This window comes from Molossus molossus, unplaced genomic scaffold (assembly GCF_014108415.1).
Source record: "Molossus molossus isolate mMolMol1 unplaced genomic scaffold, mMolMol1.p scaffold_m16_p_18, whole genome shotgun sequence".
Taxonomy (NCBI): domain Eukaryota; kingdom Metazoa; phylum Chordata; class Mammalia; order Chiroptera; family Molossidae; genus Molossus; species Molossus molossus.
The window spans coordinates 15,642,481-15,667,745 of NW_023425353.1; the positions used below are offsets into that span (position 1 = coordinate 15,642,481).

General features: G+C 46.8%; 1 protein-coding gene across 5 annotated transcripts in view; it reads right to left on the reverse strand.

The window, feature by feature from the left end:
• The window catches only part of FLNB (filamin B), a 134,588-nt gene that overhangs the window by 75,296 nt on the left and 34,027 nt on the right, over nt 1-25,265 (reverse strand). For all 5 annotated transcript variants that reach the window (XM_036266425.1, XM_036266423.1, XM_036266422.1 and 2 more), the window contains exons 2-4: nt 6,977-7,225; nt 4,568-4,665; nt 2,042-2,189 (exon numbers count right to left, since the gene is read on the reverse strand). In XM_036266425.1, the coding sequence (XP_036122318.1) occupies nt 2,042-2,189; nt 4,568-4,665; nt 6,977-7,225 (495 nt within the window). The remainder of the gene's footprint in view (nt 1-2,041; nt 2,190-4,567; nt 4,666-6,976; nt 7,226-25,265) is intronic.

Genomic DNA, 25,265 nt, shown 5'->3' on the forward strand with positions numbered 1-25,265 from the left:
TTTGACCAGTTTTGTCAACAAGAGATTTGTTTGGCTGTTTGAGCTTTTTGGCCATTTAGGAAGCACAACCTTTAAAATCAGAGACTCCTTATTCCAGCCACCACCTTTGGTTTGCTCAAAGCAAGTGCGGACATGCTGACCTTGGAGTGACTGCACATGGGGAGGCCTTCAAACAACACATAACACAAAAGATTGCACAGACCCCACCTCGTTGCCAAAGGACTTCGAATGGCACGTGGGTTTGTTCTGAAACAATCAGATTGTCTTCTGGTCTAAATCACGCTAAAAAAGACAGGTGAGAAGGACCTGGCCACAGAGGTGGAGAACAACACACAGTTATCACCACTACTCTGGCTCATAGGTTACCTTTAGCTCGCGCCATGTACAGCAATGCTCTCTTCAAAGGAAATGAGTGTACGGGACATGCCACATGACAACTGTTCTGGAGTTTCCAGAAAGTCAATGTCATTATTTTTTAAGTTGGGGGAAATTATTCTAGATTTAAAGAGTCTAAAGACAAACAAATGCAGTAAGCCAATCATAATTCTTGGTTTGTAAAATAAAAACTATAAAAGAATTTAAAAACTGAATTATCAGTTGATAGGAAATTATTGTGTGATGATGAACATTGTGGTTATGTAAGAGGATGTCCTATTCTTAGGACAGGCTTTGCTTATGTATTCAGGGGTGAAATGTCACCATGTCTGAAATTTATTTTCAAATAATTCCAGCAATCACACACACACACACGCATGCAATGCACAAAGGGCAAGGAAAACCACTACATTAGAAGGGAAAGGGCTGTAGATTCGATGAGAGGAGATACAAGTTATTTTGTGTATCTAAATGTTTTCCCAATTGTCGTTATGAAATTAAGAAATCCAATGCAGCCTGGCTGGTGTGGCTCAGTGGTTGAGTGTCGACCCACCCACCAAGAGGTCGCCAGTTCGATTCCCGGTCATGGCACATGCCCAGCTTGCAGGTTCGATCCCCAGTGCAGAAGGGCGCCCACTGAAGTTTCTCTCACGTCGATATATCTCTCTCTCTCTCCAAAATATATTAATTAAAAAAAACAAACACATATCCTTGGGTGAGGATTAAAAGAAGAAAAAGGATGTTAACGAGCCTCAATTTGCATTTTTTGGCCCACCTGGGTGGGGTTGAATCTTTGAGGGAGGGGCTACTGTAAAAAAGAAGAAGAAGAAGAAGAAAAAAGAAATTCAATGCACTACTATAGAAAAGGGAGTACGTTGCATCTTGCTGTGCTGATCTTTACCAGAAATCACACTGGGCTGAAACACAACTATTCTTAGAAAACCGTGTGTGCTTAATGACCATGCCTGAGGCCAGGTGGGGACTTGAAATATCGGGGGGAGCACTCTGTAAAGTACATGACACCTGAAACTAATACAGAGTTAATATTGAACGTGAACTGTAATAAAAAACAAACAAACAAAAAAACGAGTGTGCTTCAAGTCAGGGGCCAACCAGAACACCAAGTGCCTTGAAATGCCTTCAACCCAACATAACATTCTGAGCAGAACGCTCCTGGCAGCTGCATAAACAGGATGTCTTAGCAAGGAAGTGTCTGCCAGGGGTTATCAATAGTTCCCACCCCATCTGGAAATCTGAGCAGCTTTAGCACAACCAAAGGAAAAATGAATCATCGGCCAGAAGACCCAGGCTCCTGTCTCCCACCCGCCCACTCCCAGTGGGCCATGCCTCTGAGTCCTCATCTGAAAAATGGGAACAATAGTCCCTTTTTCATCTCAGGGATAGTGCACTAAAATCACAAAGCAACAAACCTATCAGTCTCCATCACATTAAATCAGCTGTCTTAAAGCCTAGATTCACAAGGCAGAAAAAGATGGTCATAAACAAATGGACCTTAGGTTAAAAAAAAAAATGCTGACAAAGGAGGCCTACAGTGTCTTCCAGGATTTAGCCTACATTCTTGATTTTGAGAACCTTCCTCCTGAAGCCACACCATAATCTCTAACACCAGAGGATAAGCCTCAAATCCAACATGACCAGTACTTACCTCTGCCATAGGCCCTGGCTTTCTTGGGGTTGAGTTTGGGTTTCAGGGGCGCCCCTGGCTTGAGCTTGGCTTTGGGGAACTGGGACAGGTAAGTCATCACCGAGTGCTCGTCCACATCTGGGTGAATAATTTCCTCAGGAGTGATGACCTAGAATAACGACAAGGTAAGTGACTGCAGAACACAGCAATTGAAGTTTTTGCAAATGTCTCTTAAACACTACAAATAATAAGAAATGGAGTCAGCTTCTCGATTAAGTGAAATTACATTAAAGTGACATGCCAAGATCAGTGTTTTTTAACCTTGTAGAAGTGTCACCATTCCCTCTGGAAACTGAGGACCCTCTCCCGACAATTCTGTATGTCACCCCAAAAACATCCTGCTCACTCCCCTGGTCAAACGTTCCAGTGGGTCAGGCTACGCCAAATGAGGAGGATGAAGAAACAACGCACGTGAGACTAGAGCATATGACAAAGAGCACACACACTGGCCTCCCTTTGCGCACCTGTGCATTGTGTATATCACTGTTAACTCAGCAACCAGTCAAACCATTAAGATAAACACAAAAAGAGACACAGTGACATATCTAATATGTGGTCTTACAGACTGAGTCTTTGTGTCCTCCCCAACTTCTCACGTGATGGTGTTAGGCGGTGGTGCCTTAGGGAGGTAAGCAGGTTAGGATGAGGTCAGGAGAGTGGAGCCTCTGTGACAGGATTAGTGTCCTCATAAGAAGAGTAAGAAAGACCAGAAGGTGCATACGCCCACCCATGATCCCTCCCACCCGCCTCTCTCTCTCACTCGTGGCCAGGAAGAGGGTCCTCACCAAAAACCCAAACTGCACCTTGATCTTGAACTTCCAGCTTCCAGAACTGAGAAGTAATGTCTGGTGTTTAAGCCACCCAGTCTATGGTATTTTGTCATGGCAGCAGGAGCTAAGACATTAGAAGCCATTAAAACAATGGGGAGAGCCCTGGCTGGTTTGGCTCAGCGGTCAGAGCGTCAGCCTGCAGTCCAGAGAGACCCAGGTTCGGTTCCCGCTAAGGGCGTGTGCCTCAGTTGCAGTTTGTCCCTGGCACTGGTTGGGTTGTGTGGGTGGCAACCACTCGATGTGTCCCTTTCAAGTCGATGTTTCTTTCTCTCTCTCTCTCTCTCTTCCTCTCTCTCTCCCTCCCACTCTATCTGAACAAAATATCAAAAAATGTCCTCGGGTGAGGATAAAAAAAAAAAAAATAGGGAGAGAATAAATTTCTACAGATATTTATCTCAGGAGCAAGAATATTAGTCAAGTTATGTATATCCCATGCTTTATGTATAAACCATGCTGGACAGTTCTACCACCAGACCCAGCCCTAAACAGCACAAAAAATCCTCCTGCCCCAAAGAGAGGCAAGCCACACCTCTTGGGCGAACAGAAGACTGTCTCATGAACAAGGTTAACCAAATGCAGATGAACATATGGACCCAACTTCCCTCAGGCCGTGGTAAAAAATAAATAAATCATCCTGATGATTAGCCTTCAGCAACAAAATAGCTATTTGGGTTTGTACAATAAGTTCCATAATATGGAGGAAGAGCGTTGACTTGGCATTCTTGTAGGCAGCTCCTTCAGCAACGTGACAGTGCCAACATCTCAGGAACGTCCAAAGGAGAGGGTTTGGGATTTAGGAGATGAAAAACATAGCACACCACTTCCTGACGATGGAAAAGCCAAGAAATGGGCCATGAAGCGGAGACATGATGCCAAAACCAAAGAAATGGAGGCAAGTTTTTCTACCTCCCAAGGGATCCTGTTACAAAATACACTGAACTCAGCTCTGAACACCAACTTAGACCTCAGTGGAGCCTGCGGTGGGTGAGGTCGTCCATCCATGGCACTGGCACCCACCGCTCTTCTCCACCAGGGCTTTGCACGGGGGCGTCATCGTGTTCACGTGTCGGGGGCAGGGTTTTTTCAGACTCCTTGGACGGTCTTAGCAGACCAGACCTCAGTGTGGCTCCTTTAGATGGTATCTAAGACTTATTATAATTTCTAAGTTCTCTTGTTATATTTCTGTGATAGGATTATGGGAAATATAAATTCTTCCACAATCTTCATTAATTGTGGCTTCTCTTGGTTTAAATTTTTTTTTAAGTTCTAAGTTCTGTGATTTTTCCCTAAGATACTAAATTTAAAAATTTTTTTAAATAAGTAAAAAGTGATGAATTATTGATTTCTTATGGTCCAACCTAATCATTAGGGTCCTCATTTGCAGTCTGGTGTCCAAAGACAGGCTTTGAAATTTTTGGAGCAGAAATACTAGAAAATTTGCCCCATGTGACAAAGAGTAAAGGTTTCTGGATGATCTACAAGGACCTAAGTCAATGAGAATCTATGATTATGGGTAAACTGAGTAAGGTGGGGGCATGCCACAAGCAATGTTCTTCGAAGGCTGAGGCCCCCAGACTCAAAGAGGCACCCATAGGGTACGAGAACAAGCTGGGGGGTGGGAACAGCGCGGTGGGACGTGGCATGCATGCATGAATACCTGTGGGACACCCAGCCAATCGTCTGCCTGCTGCATGGCTTCTCGTGCATTGTCCACGGGCTTTCGTGGGTCCCAGGATTCCCAGTCTGGGCACAGACCTGTTAACAGAACACAAAAGATGCTGTTAGTATTAACTGACTGGAGAGAGTTTTGAACTTCACAATGGTGTGAGAGCAGTCCATCATCAGTGGAAACCGTACTCTTCCCATTTTTCATTTTGATCTTTTCCCAGGCAAGGGATATACAGTATGATACTCTTGTGATGCTGGGCAGCAGCAGCAAGATGATTTTGCCCAACCGTAGGCTAAGTGTCTCCAACACACTTCAGGTAGACTAGACTAAGCTATAGCTGGCAGGTTAGGTATATTAAATGCATTTTTGAATTATAATATTTTTAACTTACAATGGATTTATTGGGACATAACCCTCTAGTAAGTCAAAGAGCATCTGAAGGTACTTTATGGGCAAAAAGTATCATGGATGTGAATATGGGAGGGTGGAACTATTCTGTCTTAGCTGAGATGTCTCCTTCAGGATGTTATCTTCTTCCACTAAGATAGGAGTTAGCCACTCCTTATGATGTGATATAAATAAACAAACAAAGCCTGTAAAACCATCTGGGCCTGGTGCTTTTCTGCAAGAGAGATTTTTCAACCTTCCACACTCACGCTTCTGTACCCTGGTCATCAACTGTGTGGGGCTGACACCAGATGGGTGTCTTACAATTTAACTCAATTCTGACACTGTCTACCTGGAGATAACAACAGATCTCAAAAGTTAAGAGCCTGGTCCCACAAGACTGCACCCCCTCTCTCCATTCACCTGGGCTTCCTACTGACCAGCTACAAATCCATGGCTCCCTCCTCAGGTTTAATCATTTACTGGAGAGGCTCGCAGAATGCAGGAAAAGGGTTTACCTCCTAGATTACCAGTTTATTAGAAAGGGATACAACTCGGGAACAGTAAGATGGAAGAGATGCATAGGGCAAGGTAGGAGAAAGGGTGAGGAGCCACGCCCTCTCTGAGGATGCCACCCTGTCAGGACCTCCACGTGTTCACCCAGCTGGAAGCTCCCTAAACCCCACAGTTCAGGGATTTTTGTGGAAGCTTCGTTACATAGGCAGAATTGATTCATTCACTGGCCATTAGGGATTAACTCAACTTCCAGCCCCTCTCCCGCTCTGAAGGTCAGAAGAGAGTTGCAAGTTCCAATCCCCTAATCGGTGGGTTCCCTTGACGAACTTAGGGGCTTTCCTCATTAACATAAACGTTGGTGTGGTGCTTATCACTTAGTATATTCCAAGGGTTTCAGAAGCTCAGTGCCAGGAACTGGGATGAAGACAAATATATATTTCTTATTTTAAGGCACAATATCACAATCCCATTCTTGGATATATCTACAAGGACTGAACTAGCATCCTATATAATTTTAAAAATCCACTTGCTCAAAGGGCCGAACCTAGAATTATCCTAACAACCTTTGTAAGCACAAGAAGTATAGGACTGGAGTAAAAAACCCCATGTTTAAACCGTGTCTCCGGATGTAAACAAGGAGGGGGGCGCTGGGAAATGAACTCTGGGTTACTTCCGGAGGACTCCAGCTTATAGGCTCTCAAGGAAGAATGAGGCCTCGAGTCGGCCCTTCGTCCCTACACGACTGTCACCAGATGGTTCTGCTCTGAGCATGCTGAGAACCACCAGCTTATAATATTAGTGTGCCCAGCACATACATAGCACTCAGTAAGTGGAAAATATGATGATTAGAGTTTTTTATTAAAAACAATTTTGAGAGGTACATATAAACACAGGCTCTGGATTTTCTACTGAGTGTACCAGCAAACTCTACCCTCCACGAGGGTAATTACTGTCCTGGGGAACACTAACCACTCGGAAAAGGGTGGAAAAGCCTCCGCTGGATCCCGACCAAGCCCTACTTCACAGCAACACAGAGAGAGAAGAGTGGAGAGAGCCATATATAGTCAAGCCAGTGGTCGATAAAAATGGGTACTTTCCACTCAATGCAAGTTTTTAGATTTTCATGCCAAGCCACCTAACAGGGCCACATGTTTTTGCCAAAGGCTACGGGAAATTAGGCACCAACTGTGGGAAGAAGCAGGACTTTGGAGTCCAGACGGTAAAACCGAGGCCTGCTCCAAGCATTAAGGTCTTCACTGGGAATTTGAATAACTGAATTCAATGCTCAAACAAGTCAGTGGATACACCTACAAGACTTGCCATTGGAAAAGTAAATGGAGCCATTTTTAGTTCCTTTCACTATCTCCCAATGAGCTAATACCAGGAGAAATACACCAATCACAGCAAACCTAGCTTTCCCTATGAAAACCGAGAGGTCTAGGGCCCATATACCCCCTTCCCGAAGACACGTCGTAGGCAGCCATGGGCACTTACCTGGGGCGCAGCTGTCTACCAGGGCACCCAGGGCTTTGCCGTCTTGCCAGTTCTGGTTAAAGTTGGTAATGGGCAAGTAGGGGATCTTGTTCTGAATCCATCCCAGCAGCCTCTGCTTTGGCGTCTGCTTCTTGGCATCATCATCCCCTTCATCCTCCCACACGGGCATGGAGATGGAGTAGTGGAGGATCAGCGTCCATACCAGGCCCAAGATGAGCTTCAGGTTCCCATCCACGATGGCTTTGCTATCTGGGGAGGGAAGCACAGCCGTGGTCATTCCTCTGGGTTGCACGAGTGTGAATCACGCTCTTTGTAAAAAAGTAAACGAAGTCCTCCTCTGCTAGAGCACCACACTGAACTATTTCAGAGTGGAAGGGTGCGATGCTGGAATTTGCTTCAAAATACTCGAGGATGGGGATAGGTGAAATAAGATTCCAAAATGTTGTGAACTGGTGGCATTGGTAGATGGGAATACATGATACTATTATCTCTACTCTAGTGCATGTTTAAATTTTTTCACAATGAAAACGTTTTTAAATTTTTAAGGTGTTCTATATTCTCTTTCAAGGGAAGCCCCTTCACCCCATCCCCCTGCAGGACAACCCCTGGCTCATCGTTCAATGACCAGGTCTGCGGCTGGTGGCCCTTCACGCCCACCAGCATATGTGACTGTGCCAGGGTCCTCCAACGAGACAGGAGCCATTCACCCCTCAACCTGCCATGTCCCACTCCAGGGCTGAGGGCACCTGTTGGGGAGAAGCTGCCCTCCCCTGTCCCACCCACCACAAGCCACCTGAATGCTGGTTAAATATACGCCAAACTGCACTTAAAATGAAACTCAACTAGCCCTGGCCGGTTTGGCTCAGTGGTTAGAGTGTCGGCCTGTGGTCCGGAGAGACCCAGGTTCGGTTCCCGCTAAGGGCACGTACCTCAGTTGCAGTTTGTCCCCGGCCCTGGTTGGGTCATGTGGGTGGCAACCACTTGATGTGTCCCTTTCACATCGATGTCTCTCTCTCTCTCTCTCTCTCTCCCTCCCACACTATCTGAACAAGATATCAAAAAATGTCCTCGGGTAAGGATTAAATAAATAAATAAAACCCAACTACAACCACATGAAAAATATACTCACATGCTGATAAAGAGTAAATGACAAGTCACTCAAAACTGAAGCAATGGGGGCTTTTTTTTTTTTTTTTTTTTAAATTAACCTGTTTATTGTTACGTCCTCTTACAAGAAAAGACTCTCTTAAAAAGGCTACACCCAAAACCATAGAAACCAACAGTAATTTCATGGTTGCAGATTCAGTCATAATAAAACTCGATCATATAAAACCAGATGAGTAAAGATTATCATAAACTGGTTGGTAAGACCAACTAAATTCAAATAACCCTCATTCAAAATTATGGTGCCCTGTGATTTTCTATATAATGAACTGTATACATAATAGCTTTTAAGCAGATCAGTCTACATTAACTCACAGACCCAGAGATGAATGAAAACTCAGGACTCCTTGTCCAAAAAGTATTAAGAATTTCAAGACGGCAACAGCAGAGCATCAAAGCAAGCACAGACCCCTCTGAGCTCGGGGCCCTGTTCAGCGGCACTGGCCGGGTGACCTTGAGGCCAGCTCTGCTTCGAAGGGCCTGCGGTCAATAGGGAGCATAATCTACATGAAACACGACACTGCCCAGAACGCGAAGATCCAAGGAATCCATCCCACCAGGCCATACCTTCCTCCAGCAGGCCCTTGACCATGACTGAATTTTTTTTGATTAGATATCCTATTATGAGGTTGTCTTTGAAGTTCTACCAATTGATCCTAAAAAATTCCAGGTCACACAGTTTTCCATGCCATTTTTCTTTATTCAAGCTAAAGGGAGAAGCGCAGTAGGGGCGGGAGGAGGATAGTTAGGATAACAGAGGTGTACAGGTGGGGTCTGGCCTTGAACCAGGAAGGATCTGAACAGGCCAAAGTCTCATCCAGCCACAAGCATCAGTCTGTAAAGCTCCAACTTCCCTGCGTCTTGAGTTACAAGTTCTAAAATGCAAACGTGCAGATTTCTTTCATAAATCAAAACATAAAACCAGTTTGTTCTAACTTTACCTAGCTTATACATGCTGGTCTAAGGAATGAGATATGAATCTTTTTCAAAAATAGTGGGGGGGAAATACGACCCAGTAAAAGTCTGAGCCAAATTTATGAAAAATACAATGCCCAGAACTTCTGTTTCCAATGAATTCAAGGTGGGTGTCCAAATGGGAAAGCCCCGTTAAGGTCTCACTGGGATAAATGATACTTTCCCTCGGCTAGCGTAAGAAGCTGGAGGGACGGCAATCGTCATTCCAGAAGTGATTTTGACAGGTGAAGGTTCAAATGCTCCATCAACCCCTTGCAACAATACAAAGATGGTGACTCGCCCTGGCAGGTTTCGGTCAGTGGTTAGAATGTCGGTCCAGGGACCAAAGAGTCGCGGGTTCAATTCCCTACAAGGGCACGTACCTCGGTTGTGGTTGGGTCACCAGCCCTGGTCAGGGTCGCTAGGGAGGCAGCCAACTGATGTGTCTCTCTCACATCGTTGTTTCTCTCTCGCTCGCTCTCTCTTTCTCTCCCTCCCTCACCCCTCCTACTCTATATTAAGATAAATGAAAAAATATCCTTAGGTGAGGATTAAAAAAAAAAGATGGCGACTTGCCCATAAGGCCTCCCCCATCCCCACCCATAGGAAACAGGAGACTCCCAATGCCTTGGAAATGAAAAGCTACACAGCATCATGGTGCGGATGTCTACCATCACACAGATCACAGATTTCGGGACCCGAGTATGTGATGCAATGTTGCTGTGGGGTGGAAACGTGGAGCAGGTCAGCCAGAAGCCTCTCTGGCAGGAGAGTCGGGAGAGCCTCCTTCAGGAACACAATAAGCCAACGCCGCCACGCCCACCGCACCTCCTGGAATCTGCTCAGCTGACAGTGGGCTGGAACCCGGCCACCACTTTCAACTCCCCAAATCACAACCAATCACAATCCCCATGTAACTGGTCCTGGCTCTGGACAACACTGACCCTCAAACCACATCCACCTTCTGGAAGTACTTAAAATTAACCAGCATTGCATACAAGTGAGGGCAGAGGCTTTTTTTTTTCTAATAGCTAGAAAGTTAACTTGAGCTACTGCAAATTCTAGGATGGAATGTTTTCACGTCATTTCAGCACAGCAGTTCTCCAGGCCTTGTTAAGCAAAATTCTGGAATGGGCACATTTACGGGGGTGGAAACCAGCTATTTTTAGGCCATCTCCAGAAGCATCTTGGAAACAGGGCCTTTGTGGACAAGGTCCCCAGAGGTAGGGGGATGGTGCTCTTTCACTTCTCTCTGCTTAGATCCACACCAACATCTGTGCACCTACTACGTGCACTGCGCCCACCTTCTCTCCTGGCTGTTACTGATTAACCGGGGTGGCAGGGGTGGGAGCCTGGGAGGACAGGCCTGAGCAGACTCCATTCCACCCTGCTGCTCTCCTTGGTGAGGACAGGTCCTCCTCTGGCCACAATGCAGCTGGCTATTGGGTTGGAAACAGCCCCACGACTGTGCAGGAATCAAGAAGTAGGGGTTTCAGAAAACCTCCTTCTCCTGTACCTGGGGACAGTTCCACCATACTCTGCACGCCGATGTGGCCGTCTGGGGACCAGACGGCTACAGACTCTGCTCCCTGCCCCCGCATCTCTGCTGCCCACTGAGAGGCAGTGTGGCAGCAGGGTTTGCACGTACAGGTTCTGGAACCAGCAGCTCAACTAGAAATGTCACTTTGAACAATCCAGCCACCTTCTCTGAGCCTTATTTTTCTTCATCTGCCACAGTGAACACGTCACGGGGCTGCTGTAAGAGTAGGTGGGTTGGAGAATGCCGTAAGAACACAATGCCTGACGCACAGTAGACACTGCTACCTGCCCCTTACTTCATTCACCTAACTTCTGAGTACCTGCTATGTGACACTCTTCCCTAGAACCAGAAGCCCAGAAGCTAGAATCCCAGTGCTGTGTGCAAGCAGAAAACAAAAGGAAAGAAAGGACCTTGTAAATTAACAGGAGGATGAAATGCTCACTGCCACTTCTCTGAGCCAAGCAATCATAGGTCATGAGACTTTGCTCTCCAGATCCAAGAGGAGGCTGAGCCACAACACTGAACATGCAAGGACACTGAACCCAGGACATGCAAATTAGGTGTATGGGGGACACATCTGGGCTGGGCAGTTTAGGAAACCAACACAGCCAGAGATTGCCAAAGAGAAACCAAGACTCGCCTAGGAACGGAACTGCTGATGATTTATCAGACCTTCCTGAAAGAGAATATGGTACAAAGAGCAGTCTACATGGGCCCGGCTGGCTCCTCCTTGACTTCCAGGCTTCGTGCTGCCCCGAGCTCACTCTCCGTCCTTGGCCCCAGCCAGCCTGGCCTGGAACTCTCTCCCCAACCCCTCTCTTGACCTGGTTAATGCTCCTTCTACCTCCAACTCTGCAAAACTAGAACAGGTCCCCTGTTAAACGACCCCTCACTGCTGGGTGCCCTCATCTTTCGGTGCACCTCCAATTGTGCTTAAATAATCACCTGTGTCGTGTCTGCCTCCCCTGCTCAGTGTCAGCTTCACAAAGGCAGGAATGAGTCATTTTGATCCCTGCTGATCCCACAGCCTGGACACTTGGCTGCTGGGGGACCAGCTGCCCTACCTCTCACTCCAGTGCTGAATGAGACACAGTGCTGTCTTCTGTAGGGTGGATGCAAAAAGTGCAGAGAATTCTAAACTGCTCCTGACTGGGGCCACCTCTGAACCCCAGCAGACAACACCGCATGTGGCACAGAAGGGAAAGCCGGGGACAGGCTCTGCAGGTGTAGGCTCAGTGCCACCATACAAGCCGCTGGACTCTGGCCAAGCAATCCAATCCCTATATGCCCCAGTTTCTTTATCTGTCAATTGGGGATAACGTTGGAACATGAGCATAGGGCTACTCAGGAGGCTAAATGTGATAACACATCTTCAGCACTCGGACCTCCACAGTCGGTTTTTATCAAATGCCAGTACTTTTACCACCACCGACTTCAGCATGCTTTCTATCAAGCTTGAGACAAAAAGGACAAAGGCAGGAGGAGAAAGTGAAAGCTTAGCTGTTACAGGTGGTGACCTACAAGTCTGCACTGGAGTTTCCTATCAGCCTTGATTGTGCGGGTGAGCTGACAGCAGCAGCATCCTATGAAAGGACACCCCGAGGTCACCCCGCAGTGTGGAGTTCAGTCTCCTGGGCCCAGAATCCACTGGCAGACCCAGCGCTCCCTGACTTCCTAGGTGGGCTTTGCAGTTTTCCTCCATCCCACCTTCTTTTCCAGCCAGAACAAACGCTGGCCCAATTGTAGGCCTCGGATGGCCCAACAAGAGGGCACCCTGAACTAAAAGGAAGCAGTTGACCCCTTTTGTTAGTTTCCCGGTCAAAACCTAGCCTAGATGCCACTCATTCCTGAAGCCATGTTGAGGAGGAACATCTCAGTCAGGTGCCCAGAATGGGGGTCACATTTCTGGGGATACAATAGTCCTTCCACCCACACAGCAGAGGATGGGCTGTGCACTTTGGCTCAGATGCCCAGAGGATGGACAGAGCCAGGCTGGCTTCTCTCCCCCTGCTCAGGGCTTCTCTCCAGGGACTTGAACCAACAAAAGACAGGTTACTCACTCCTCTGATGACTGGAGGACATCTGTGGCTAAGGCCACTAAACCTTCCCCTTGTCCCGGGCATGCAGCTTCCTGCTGGATTACCCTTCCCAGCCTCCCCTGCAGTCTGGTGGTGTGGTTACCTCACCAAATAACAGTGAGCACAAGGAAGCAGCCATCACTTTGGGGCCTTGGGCAGTGGGTGTGCCTGTCCAAACATTCTCCCCACTACTGCCAGCCAGAGTCCCTGACATCACAGTCTCTTAGCTTTGACTTGCCCCAGGAGAGGCCAGAGCAATGGAAGGAACCAGGGTCCATGAATAGGTGCCCCACCAACCTAAAGACTGAAAAAAGCCACTGTTTTTTAAATCTCTTTGTAACAGCAGTTTAACCACAAGAGGATGTTCTGGGCCTTGAAGACCTGGGGTCACATGGGTCTGTTTCTATCGGTAAAACACAGGCCTCAGTGAAATAAGAGCAGGCTGAGCCACTGGGGTCAACTGGATTTCCAATTCGTTTTCCTGCTCATGAACTACTCAGTAATAACAAAAAAACTGAGTTAACAATTTTTTTTTTTTTTATCCTCACCCGAGGACATTTTTTGTTCAGGTAGAGTGGGAGGGAGAGATAGGAAGAGAGAGAGAGAGAGAGAAACATGATGTGAAAGGGACACATCGAGTGGCTGCCACCCGCACGACCGACCAGGGCCGGGGACAAACTGCAACCAAGGTACATGCCCTTAGCGGGAACCAAACCCGGGTCTCTCAGGACCGCAGGCCGATGCTCCAACCGCTGAACCAAACCGGCCAGGGCCTGAGTTAACAATTTTTATGCATCGCTATGTCAGGGTTCAATTAATAAAAAGTTCATCCAGCCCTGGCTGGGCAGTTCAGTTGGTTATAGTATAAGCCCATTATGCCCTGGTTGCAGGTTCGATCCCCGGTCAGGGCACATACACAAGTTAACCAGTGTAGGCATGAATGGGTAGAACAGCAAGTCTCTCTCTCTCTCCCTCTCTAAAAATCAATCAATAAATCAAATTTTTTAAAGTTCATCCAGAAGGCTTTTTTATGTTAGAAATTTTTCAAGAGATGATACAATACCAGGGGTGGCAATGGTGTTGACACGTGAGGTGAAAACTCAGGTTGTTGAGAAACATTTGAGGCCCCATCTAGATTCAGCAAGAAAGACTGCAAAATGGATCAGCAGCCTCTGCCAGGAACAGCAGGGGAGTGGAGGGTCGGCGGGAAGGCTGCCCTGGGCCTGGCATGGGAGTGGCAGACGGGATCTCCTGCAACAGGGCTGAGTCAACATTCCAAACCCCTGATCTGAGACTTCTGCTAAAGGCAATTACACATCTTTATGCATCACCTCAGACTTCAAATGTCCACGTTGCCAACTATTCCTTTGGTTCTCTCTCACTTGTTGGACAATTTTTGCCTGGAATAATTGAAATAAATTATTTCCTAAATGCCTTATTTTTATTTTGTATAGAGTTTTTGTGGACTTTCAGCTCATGGACACTATGATGGTGTACTGCTTAGTAATTTATCCCAAACACCCTATTTTCTGGTTAAGAGGCATCCCTTATTTAAAATCTGCATTTGCACCACCATCCAGTGGGCTTTATTTTCAAAGTCACTATTGAAAAAAATGTTATCACCTGTGAGAATTACTTTATATCTAGCAACAGAGCCACCCTGGGCTAAATGAGACAGGCATATTGAAGAGCTTATAGTAAGTCTCTTCCATGCAGTACTACTGGGAAAGCCTTGAAAAGTTAGACTAAGGATTCCAACCTTTCTAGAAAGGTTAAAGAAAGAAGGAAAAAGGAAAGACAACCCCAGATGGCCGAAGAAGTGCATTCTAAACTAGGTTTTCGACCTCAAAGCCACAGGTCCCGGCACGCTTTCTGTTGCTACCACACAGTTGTCCTGGACAACTAGCAGGACAAGGGCCCCAGGACTGAGCCCGGAGTCCAGCCCCCGGGAGCCTCGGGTACAGCCCAGCATGAGCTCACAGGGCCTCGGCCATGGCAGTGTCTGCCCCTCGCTCAGAGCTTCCAGCCACAACTGCTCTGAGACGTGCCCGGCTGAAATAATACACGCTGGCTGCGAACAGAGGTCTTTGTCACCTTTTGACTCTGGCTCAGTCTGTCACATGGCAAGGCCACCTCACCTGAAATACAGCTTACGGTCCACCCTGTGCACACATGTGCTGCCCACGGGGGAGCCCTCTGCCACAGGCCTCACCTCGTGATCCTCAGAGCAAAACTTCGAGGTTGTGGTTAATCCCATTTTACAGATGAGAAAACAGAGGCCCACAGAAGCGCCCGCCAAAAGTGACATAGAGGAGAGCCTAGATTTAAAGCCAGTTCTCTCCATTGCCAGAGCCAGACTCACCCTCCCACTTCTCTGAATACACATTATGTCACACCCGCTCCGTGAGGTGAGTGCAGAGTGACTATCACTTCACAGATGAGCAGGCTGAATGCTGGGAAGGAACGTACCCCCAGGCTCCATGGCCAGGAAGTAGCTGTGCTTGGGAGGGGAACCCAGGCAGGACCTGTGAACTTCTAACTGCTCAGTCATTCCCACCATCCCTAACCTGCCACGGTTCTGGGAGGAAACTGTGGTGGTCAGACAGCACCGCAAGCGAGGACAAAGCCTGGGAGGTGGGAGCGGGAGTCAGAGCAACCCCTTGTCTCACCATGACTCTCAGCGTCCACTGCGCCCTAGGAACCGGGGGCTCTAACCCTGTCCCCACATCTGGGAGACCGTCACCCAGGCCCCATTGGTGGGCACGGGAAATAGGACACAGCTCCACTCAAACCTCTTAGCCTGTGTTTTCCCGGAAAGACAGAAATTAGGATCACTCCTAAGACTACAAGTTAAATTAGGAAAGCTAAATTATCCTATTCATCTGTTCTTTTTACATCCAAAATTAACCTCCTAACTGCTTACTGAGTGCCAGGCTCTGTGCTGAGTAAAAATTATGCTTTTAAGTAAGAAAATAAGTTAAATTGGCTTTAAAACACTCCACAAAGAAATGACATTGTTATAATGAAAACCAGCATCCCCCCACCCAGGGTAAGACAATGGAGATCTTCAAAGGGGAAAAAGAGAAACAAAACCCTTTTTGCCTTTTGTTTCTCTCTCATGCGAGGCCATGTTTTGGGTGAGGTTCCCCTCCCCCTTTTATAATTAAGATTAAAAGATAAAAAAAATAATAATGGTGATGAATAGGATAGGCATTCACCCTTCCATGCAAACTTGTAAAAGTTGAGCCTTGTTACAAAATCAGATCAAGGTGACCTCCTCGGTTTGAAAGGGGAGACCAGTTTGCATCCCTCCCCCACCCCATACCTCACCTTATGTTACAACTCACACACGCCTGTTACGGAAATGGCAGCTGTCCAAAGACTGTGAAGTCATAAAAGGAGTAAAACTCTCAATTTAAAGCCTTGAAAGGGAACCAAGCTGAAGGAAATTCCAAATAATTTATAACTGCTGGCTCTCACCATAATCAACAGAAAGTGGATGAAGTCGGAGGAAAGGAAACTCTCAAAGAACAGATACGGAGACATGTTCCCTACTGCACCTATAATGATACTTTTGGACAGATCCTCCCTGTACCAGCTCAGCTGAAGGCTTAAATTTGTACCCCCATATTTTGACTTTCACCCCACAATTACATGAGGAGACCTCCAGATACACATGCACCCAAACATCACAGCCCCCCCACAGCCTGGACACAGGGCTCCTCCCTGTGGGTAGAATGCCGTACCAACACCCACACATAAAGAGCATGGGCTGGGGGGCTTGGGCAGGATTGCACCCACTTAAACAAAGGAGAGTTCACTTACTGAAATAATTGGTAGCCAAGTAACCCAGAGGTCAGGGACACTAAGTTAGTGATGGGGCAGGGGGAGTCCAGAGGCCCTGCCTGGTGGTCAGAAAAGCCAGCTTCCCCTCCCAAGCACAGCCACTTATTGGCCCTGGGACTGGGATGGGTTCCTTCCCTGCTCCGCTCTCCATCTCATCTGTAGGATGAGTCATAACTACACTCACCTCATCGAACTGTTGTGAGCTCATGCAGTAAAGCAGGTAGCATTCTGCCTGATGATGGTTCCCCGTTATCGGTGGGGACTATTACAACTATTATATTACTACAATATCATATGCACTCACAGATTTGGAGGTGAATGGTGTCCCATTAGCATTGTAAAAGATTCGATCAAGACTGCTCAGAGCCGAATACCCCAAAACTCAGGCTTCCAACACAGACAAGCATTCCATCTGCTAACAACCACAAGAGCCAGCCCATCAGGGACGCGGGATTAGAGCTGATAGAATCAAGATGTTCGCTGCTCAGTGGGCTGCTGAATGAACTGGCAGCCTGCTAAAATCTGCAGGCCACCCCAACTCCTCCAGCAGATTCCTGAGCAGTCTGCAGGGGCCAGGCCCGGCCACTGCCGGCAGAAAACTAAATGCAAGGTCAATACATTCAATTTGCAGCACAAAGTATTCAAGAAAGTTCCCTAACATGATTTCTTTGTCTAATGGGGGGAGGGAGAGGTTTGGGTACTAAAGTGATCTTTAACCATGAAAGCGGTCATTACTATAACTTAAAGGGGGTGGGGAGCGGTGCTGAAGACGACTTAAATACCTTCCGGTGAACAGATGGTTAAATAAACTTTACAGAATGGTCAGGGAAGAGAATAACAGGCTGCTGCGAAAAGAATGAGAAGGATTTGTTTGTTTCAATAGGAACAGGCCTCCGTGATCTATTAAGGGAACAGGAAACTATAGATCGTGGAATTCTATTTTGAAAAGGCGTAACTGCGTCTGAACAGAAAGATCTGGAGGCATGCACCCCGAACTGCCCACTGGCTCGCTCTGGGAAAGGGCTCCAGGTGACGGCACCAGACGGGCTTTCTTTTTTTGTTATTACACGTTCCTGTGTTGTCTGAATTCCTACTTTTATTTTTTTAATTGATTTTAAAGAGAGAGAGAAATGTCGATTTGTTGTTCCACCTATCTATGCATCCATTGGTCGATTCCCCCATGTGCCCTGACCAGGGATCAAACCCACAATCCTGATGCATCAGGCAACACTCCAACCAACCAAGCTACCCTACCAGGGCTGAGTTGTTTTTTTGTTTTGTTTTTAAATTTTTTTTCTTTATTGTTTAGAGAGAGGGAAGGGAGAAGGAGAGAGAGATGGAAACATCAATGAGAGAGAACATCGACTGGCCCCTCCTGCATGTCCCCCACTGGGCACTGGGCCCACAATCTGGGCATGTGCCCCAGTGAGGAATCGAACCGGCGACCTCTCAGTGCATGGGTCGACACTTAACCACTGAGCCACACTGGCCGGGCAGGGCTGAATCTTTTCAACTTAAACTACATTCAATCAATTTTGACACACACCCCAAAAAGGAAGAAACATAGTAATGCACATGTTAAGGAACTATTCATTTGAACAAAATTGCTCGCCAGGCGCTACAGGCCTGATGTGGGAATACGGACAGGTTTTACGAAATGAGAGCAACGTGTATGGCAATTTCGCATTTGTGTAAAGTGGTGGTTGGGGGAATTCTGTAACTGGGCTCACAGATGCATAGGCCATCTCTCAGAGAGAAGAAACTGGTCCCACACCGTGCACTTGCTCCTGGTGGAGGAGCAGGGAATGGGGGTGGGGAGGAACAGGAGGAAGCGCCCTCTCATCTTGTTACACTATGCATGATTTTTCCCTGTGCAATGCTACTTGTCAACAAGCAAATACATGGAGGCTCTGCAGGTTTACATGATCGTCCCCCCGAAGCTCTCCCTTGCTCAGCCTTCACTCCGTGGCCATTCAAATGCCCTCCCACCACTCAGCCCGATGCACCCCTCCTGGACACATCTCCCTGCCTCAGGAGATGGCCTTTGTGACTTCAAACCACTTGCCAGAAGAGTGGAAGGTGTGGAAGAGGACATTGAAGAAGACGGAGTCCTCTCGTTGCTTTGGGGCATGTTTTCCAAGCCAACCAAACTCCCCCCCAAATCAACCACCCACCTTCCTGACCTCTTTGTAACCCCTTCCCCAGTCCCCTGAAAGTGCCATTCCCATGATGCCGAGCCCAGCCTCAGTTATACATGACGAATTCTTACAGCTGCTTGTGAGTGCCACTATCGGCCCCATTTTCCAGATTCGAAAACGGATAAGCAGATGAACTAACCCCAAAGACACACAGCTCAGGAGTGGTGAAGTTAGGATCTGAATCCAATACTCCAGAAACTGCTTCTGAAACATTCAGCCTGGAGACCAGGATGGACTGCAAAGGAAGAGGCCCATACACGGACATAATGGTATTACAACAGCTTTCAAAGCTGGCCAAAGCCAAGGAGGAAATAAATGCTGAGGCTTACATCATCCTCCGAAAAGAGATTTATCATGTGCCCCTGAACTCTGACCCACGATAAATGGCCGTGGCAGTAAGATAAGCACACAGCAAATCAGCTTTGCTGCTAAAATGGGGACACATTCTAACACTCCTAAGGCACACTGTCCAAGTGCGGGGCAAGCAAGTGACCCAGGCTAAATATCCATCACCCCGACCACAGCTGCCACCAGGACGCACACACAGCCTCCCGGCCAGTTCTCCCCCTGCAGCCCTGTGCTTGAGTCGGAAGCTGCTTGCCGGTTCAGCAAGAGCGCCGGCTCTGCCTACACTCCACTCCGAGGAGCACCCCTCACATCTGGCCCTGTCCTCTTGCCTCTTGGGCCACTTCCTTAAATCAACTCACTTTTTCTTTTCTCCTAAGATTAATTTTTTTCCTATAAACACAGACGGGCATTCCATCTGCTAACAACCACAAAAACCATCCCATCACAGTCCCAGGATGAAAGATGGAAAGCCAGAATTATATACATAAAAAACAATTAGTGCATCGAATATACACACAGAGACACACAAATGTGAAAATACATAACTGTTAACAGCTTTAAATGTAGGTCGTATTAACACCTTGAGTACCACATCTTGGAAAAGACTATTAAATGTTAGCTGGTTTTCCAAGACTACAGGATTGCTGTGGTCCAGTAAACTGGAGACATATGAAGTTGAGCAATTTTCAACTGTACGGGACTTCTCAGAGGCTTTAATATGCAAACATACATTGACAATCTCCGTAAGAGCCTTCGGGGCCACACGGCATTTCCCAACTTTATTGTAGACTAAGGAACTTTTAAAAATACTATCTCAAAGGACACTAATATTCTCCAGAAGATAATTCTACTTTGGATAATTCTACCTTAAATCACCTTTCTCCTGAACACTCCCATAGCTGGGGGGTTACTTTTTTTTAAAACAAGCAAGTGTAGGGGTGAGGGAGAGAGGCCAACGGCAAAAAGGAGGATGACGAGAAATAAAGGAGGATGACGAGAAATAAATTACCGAGGCTTGCTCTAATCTGCAACTGTTTCGGTGGCAACGATTAAGAAACTAAAACCTAGCTACTTGGAACCAACAAGTTTTGCAGATAAAAGACGATAAAAAGCGGGCTCTCAAACATGGTTCCTAATTAAGGGAAGCATACCCTTAACCACGTGTTTATGAAATTCTGGTGATAACCGACTCACTTTAAAACCGCTCTAAGAAACACCTTATTGTTCCGGTGCAAATTCTAATTCTTAAACACAGGCAATGACTTACAGGAATGCAGGCCAAAACCAATCTCCTCCTTCCTGGGTTTGCTTGAGAGTTTCCAATGACAAAATCTTCATCCCCAGACAATGCATTGCCAAGTGGGAAGAGGCAGAGATAGAACCCGTAACTTGGACCACTGCTAAAGACGGTAGAAAGAGAGGAAGTCTTCTTGATGGGTAATTGAAATATCAAATTATACAAACAGGGGATACCTCCAGAACCCGCACTTAATTGACACTTAGCTCTTAACTTCCTATGAGGGGTTGGGGGAGTACTTGGGGAAAGTTGATAAAATTTCTGTCATAACTGAAACACATCCACGTAGCATTCCTAGTGCTGCTTAAGGATAAATACTTATCAGCATAATGAGAACAGCAATGAACTACACAGTTTGAGTGCTGATTAAACCCCCTCTCTAAGCTTCTGTGTAGTACTGGATCCGAATCTGAGATGTAGTCACCTGAAATGTCAGTGTCTTAGCACAGGGCCCAGGCTCTGTCTTTAGCATCACTGTGATTCTAGTATCTGGTATGATGCCTGTCACACGGAGAAAGAAGGGGGGAAAGAGGGAAAAGTGGGGAGAGGGGGTGACTGCCATCTACTGCCCAACCAACCACTAGCCACCATCAATAAACCTACCAAGCAGCAGTCAACCTATCAAAGGAGCACCCACCACTCAGCCCACTATCAAACCCGACTGGACCGATCCTTGACCACATTCTCCCCAAAAATCCACCCCCAATCCCAGCCGGTCACCTCTAAATTGATCCCTAGCCCAGCAGTCATCAATTAATGTCAGGCTCCCTTTACTGACCACTCCATCTCAACCCACACATCAAAACTCTTCCCAACTCTTCAGCCCCGTCCCCCTCAAGGACCAACAAAGCAATCTGAAAGCTGTTTAGGGGCAGACGGGGGATTTGTTCTAAAACATAAGAAAACTCAAAGAAATGGAAGTTAATAAATGTTTTATTAAATGACTGAATTTAAAATTTTATCTTTTCCACTAATTGCTTAAATTCAGTATTCACAAAAACTGTATTACATTTGAAAATGAGTTTCGGGTTAGTTTTCTCACATCCCAAGAATTCCCAAGTGTGCGTTATGACTGCTGAAAAATCAGTCAATTGTAAAATAAAGTAGTTATGGCCAAATAATAAAATAAAGCACAAATATAAATAAAAGCAAAACTTAAAAAAAAAACTTTCAAATTATTTTACAGCAATACACACAAAACCACTTTTTTTTTAGTGTAAGAGGTGGGTGTGTTTTATTATATTTGATACGATGGGTTCAGGGCCTAGGGTCTTAAACCATTCCAGCATTCAGGGCAAAGTCCGCATGGGGCAGGGTCACAACGCCCCTCACAGCTGACCTCTGCCTGGCTCCCCAGCTTGCCCTGGCCCCACACCCCTACATGCCTCCCCTGTGCTCCCGCTGCTGGTAGCAAACCTGAGTACATGAACCTCCAGGTCTCTGCACAAGCTTCTCCCTCTACCCAGAATGCCCTCCTGTTCACCGTTCACTCTCCTCTGGCTCTTTCTTAGCCATTCTTCAAGATTCAGCCTCTTCTGACACATTCCCTTTCCTTTTGGCAGCATGCTTTATGATAACTGTAAAGAATATCTCACAAAGTAGACAGAGTGGAAGTTCCCACAAGATCAACTATGATGCTAAATGTCCAGGATATTTAGCAACACAAACCACCATCCTCAATTGCCCCATATCTTCCTATGACAGATGGTCTAAGTCAGGGGCTCTTACAAGGGAAGACACGTGCGTGTGTGTGTGTTGGGGATGGAGTCCCTCCACGGCAGCCTGGGCTTCCTCATGTTTCATGCTCAGCCGGGGTATAGCCCTTCAGCTATCCTGTACACCTGTCCCAGCTGAGGTGGATTTTTACTTCTCCATACTCTGCAAATCTGTCATGGATGTCTTCTTGGATAGCTTCCTCAAGGGCTCCAATGACGAAACGAATCCAGCCTTCAACAGAGTGTTGTTGTCCGGGTTCATCTCCATCCGCGAGGGACCCCTCAGAGCCAAAGCCACAACCCTTGCATTTCTTCACTTTTTCCTCAGTTTGTGGCTGCTCTCATCCCCATCCCCATCCATGGTGAAATCCTCACCCCCGGCCTCATGAAGATCCAGCACGTCCACCATCTTGCCTTTGCTGTTGAAAAAAGCTAAATCTTTGCTTTTAGTAACCCCTAACTAAAATGTAGCATTATCTTTCCATTATGAATGTAGACCACAGGTGTATTATTAGCAGCACCTGTGATTTTGTCAGCAAAGAAAGCAGATCTTTTCCTATCACATCACAGTGTTGGCCATCCGATGATCACCACTACATTAAAATTATGACAGTCGTTAGATTTGCTCCTAGATCTTATAATTAAACAGTTTAATTCTAATGTGAGTTTACTATTATATCGCCAAAATTTATTTCTGATAATTGTATTTCAATACAACTGGTTTCCTTGGTAACACCATGTACATGATCTGGACCTCCGTGTCAGATGGTAGGAAGAGGACATCATCCTGATGTGGGAAATTGGAATATTCAACTATGTGAATAGGGGAAACCTGTTTCACAGAAAAAGTGCAGTCTTCAGAGAGCCAAAGAAGTCCAAAACACACTCAGGAAAGAACTCTGGCTCCAAGTAATAATTTTTGGAACTAGAAAGTGAAAAGACTTCAGCGATGGACTGGTTTTGTTAAATGGACCACAGATTAGTGGGACTGTCCATGCTGGGTAAGCCTCAGTCACTTTTCAGGGGGACCCGGGAGGTCACTGCAAATAGGTCTCCCCACAAATCTGGCCCACCTACTGCCACCACCCAAGTGATCCTCTCAGGCCATAAATGCAATCGTTTATGTTACTCCCAGCTTAAACACCCTCTATTGGCCCTGTGGTCTATAGGGGTTGGCAAACTTTTTCTGTTAAGGGCCAGATAGTAAATATTTAGGACTTTGCAGGCTATACAGTTTCTGTAGCAAGTATTCAAATATACCATGGTAGTGAGAAAGTGGCCATAGACACTATGCAAATGAATGGGTGTGGCCTATGTTCCAATAAAACTTTATTTACAAAAACAGGGCCGGATCTGACCCACAGGCCATAGTTGGAACTACAGCACCACTATCTTAACAGCAACACTGCTCAACAGCACTTTCTGTGGATGACTGAAATGTGTTCTACGTACACTGTCCAATACAGTAACCACAAGCCACACGTGGCTATTGAGCGCTCCAAATGTGGTTATGTGACTGAGGTGCTAAATGATAAGTTTTATTTGATTTTAATTAATTTGCACTTCATTAGCCACGTGTGGCTAGTGGATAGCAGTCAAATGGAAGCTCTTTGACATCCCCCTTGGAGGTTCTATCCAACCTGGCCAACATCACAACGAAGGATCCCAGCCTCACCAAGGTCTGAGCACTGAGGCCAACCAGCGGGTGGTCCCAGGAGCTCTCAAATTCCTGTACTTCCCACTCTGGGCCCTTCTTTGCCCTAGAAGCTCTACGCCCAGAACATCCTTTGTTTCCCGAATCTGCCCCTTTAAAGCTCACTGCTCACCAACCCCGCCTCTGCCACAGCCTTCCCAGACACCCCAGACGAAATGTGCTGCTCTTCACGCCTCCCTGGACGGCACTGTCAGGAGCCTTGTCCTATAAAACCTGCCACAGTGACTTGTGTACACATTCTGTCTGTTCCCCTTCACGTTAAGATATTTAAAGATAAGGCTATGTCCCTAACACAGGGCCTTTAAAATTAATAATACAATAAATTTGAAAAATGAACACACTTTCACTATAGCTGAGTACCTAATATAAGCTATCTGAAAAAGCTTCTTTCTAAAATAGATTTATTTGAAACTTGTTTGTTCTGTTTTATCCTCACCCGAGGACAATTTTGCATTTATCTTCAGATAGAGCAGGAGGTAGAAAGAGAGGAAGAGAGAGAGAGACATTAATGTGAAAGAGACACATCAAGTGGTCACCACCCACACAACCCCAATCGGGGCCAGGGACAAACTGCAACCGAGGTACGTGCTGTTAGCGGGAACCGAACCCGGGACTCTCCGGTCCGCAGGCTGACGCTCTAACCGCTGAGCCAAACCAGCCAGGGTTGTTTTGTTTTGTTTTGTTTTGTTTTGTTTTGTTTTAAGGGCTGGAGACTAGACTGAGGTAGAAAGGCTAAAGCCAGATGGATTTCAGATTTACAGTATAGGGGAATACGGTCACTCGGGTTAACACCCCATTCCACCACTGTAAGATCTCACCCGCCAAAGCCTTGGTTTTCTTCATTTGCAAAATGGGTTGACAATGTCTGCAGCTGGCAGGAATGGAGAGCACTTAGCAAAGTGCTGAGAGATACAAATGCCCCATGAACACAGGGAGCAGAGGAGCCATACACACTAGACTTGGCAGGGACAGATGTGCCGAAACACCAGGGTGACCAGGGTAGTCCAGCACCAGCCTTCTGTATGTAGGGCAGGTGGGCATGACCTTAACACAACAGCTGTGCCCCGGTCCCCTGACCACACTGACACCCCCACACTGAAGTCACCTGGAGCGGTCAGTGCACAGGGAGGGCGTGCTCCAGCCCAGAGCCACGGAGCTGTGTGCCGCTGCTCGGACACCGTGCCAGCCCCGAAAATGTCAAGGCCACTGCGCACAAAACAGTCTGTAAACTGCAGCCTTTGCAGCTTCTGGGGATTCTCTGAACAGATAAGAAAGTCTGGCCATTCATTAGCCTTTTTTTCTGACCCAAGGCACTGTTTCCCCTCTTACTCAGCTGTCTTACTCACCAGGCTGCGTGCCAAGTGACTGGGCCATTATTAACAATCCAATCCGCCCTCAGAGGGAGAGAGGAGGGAGACAAGCCACCTCTGAGGAA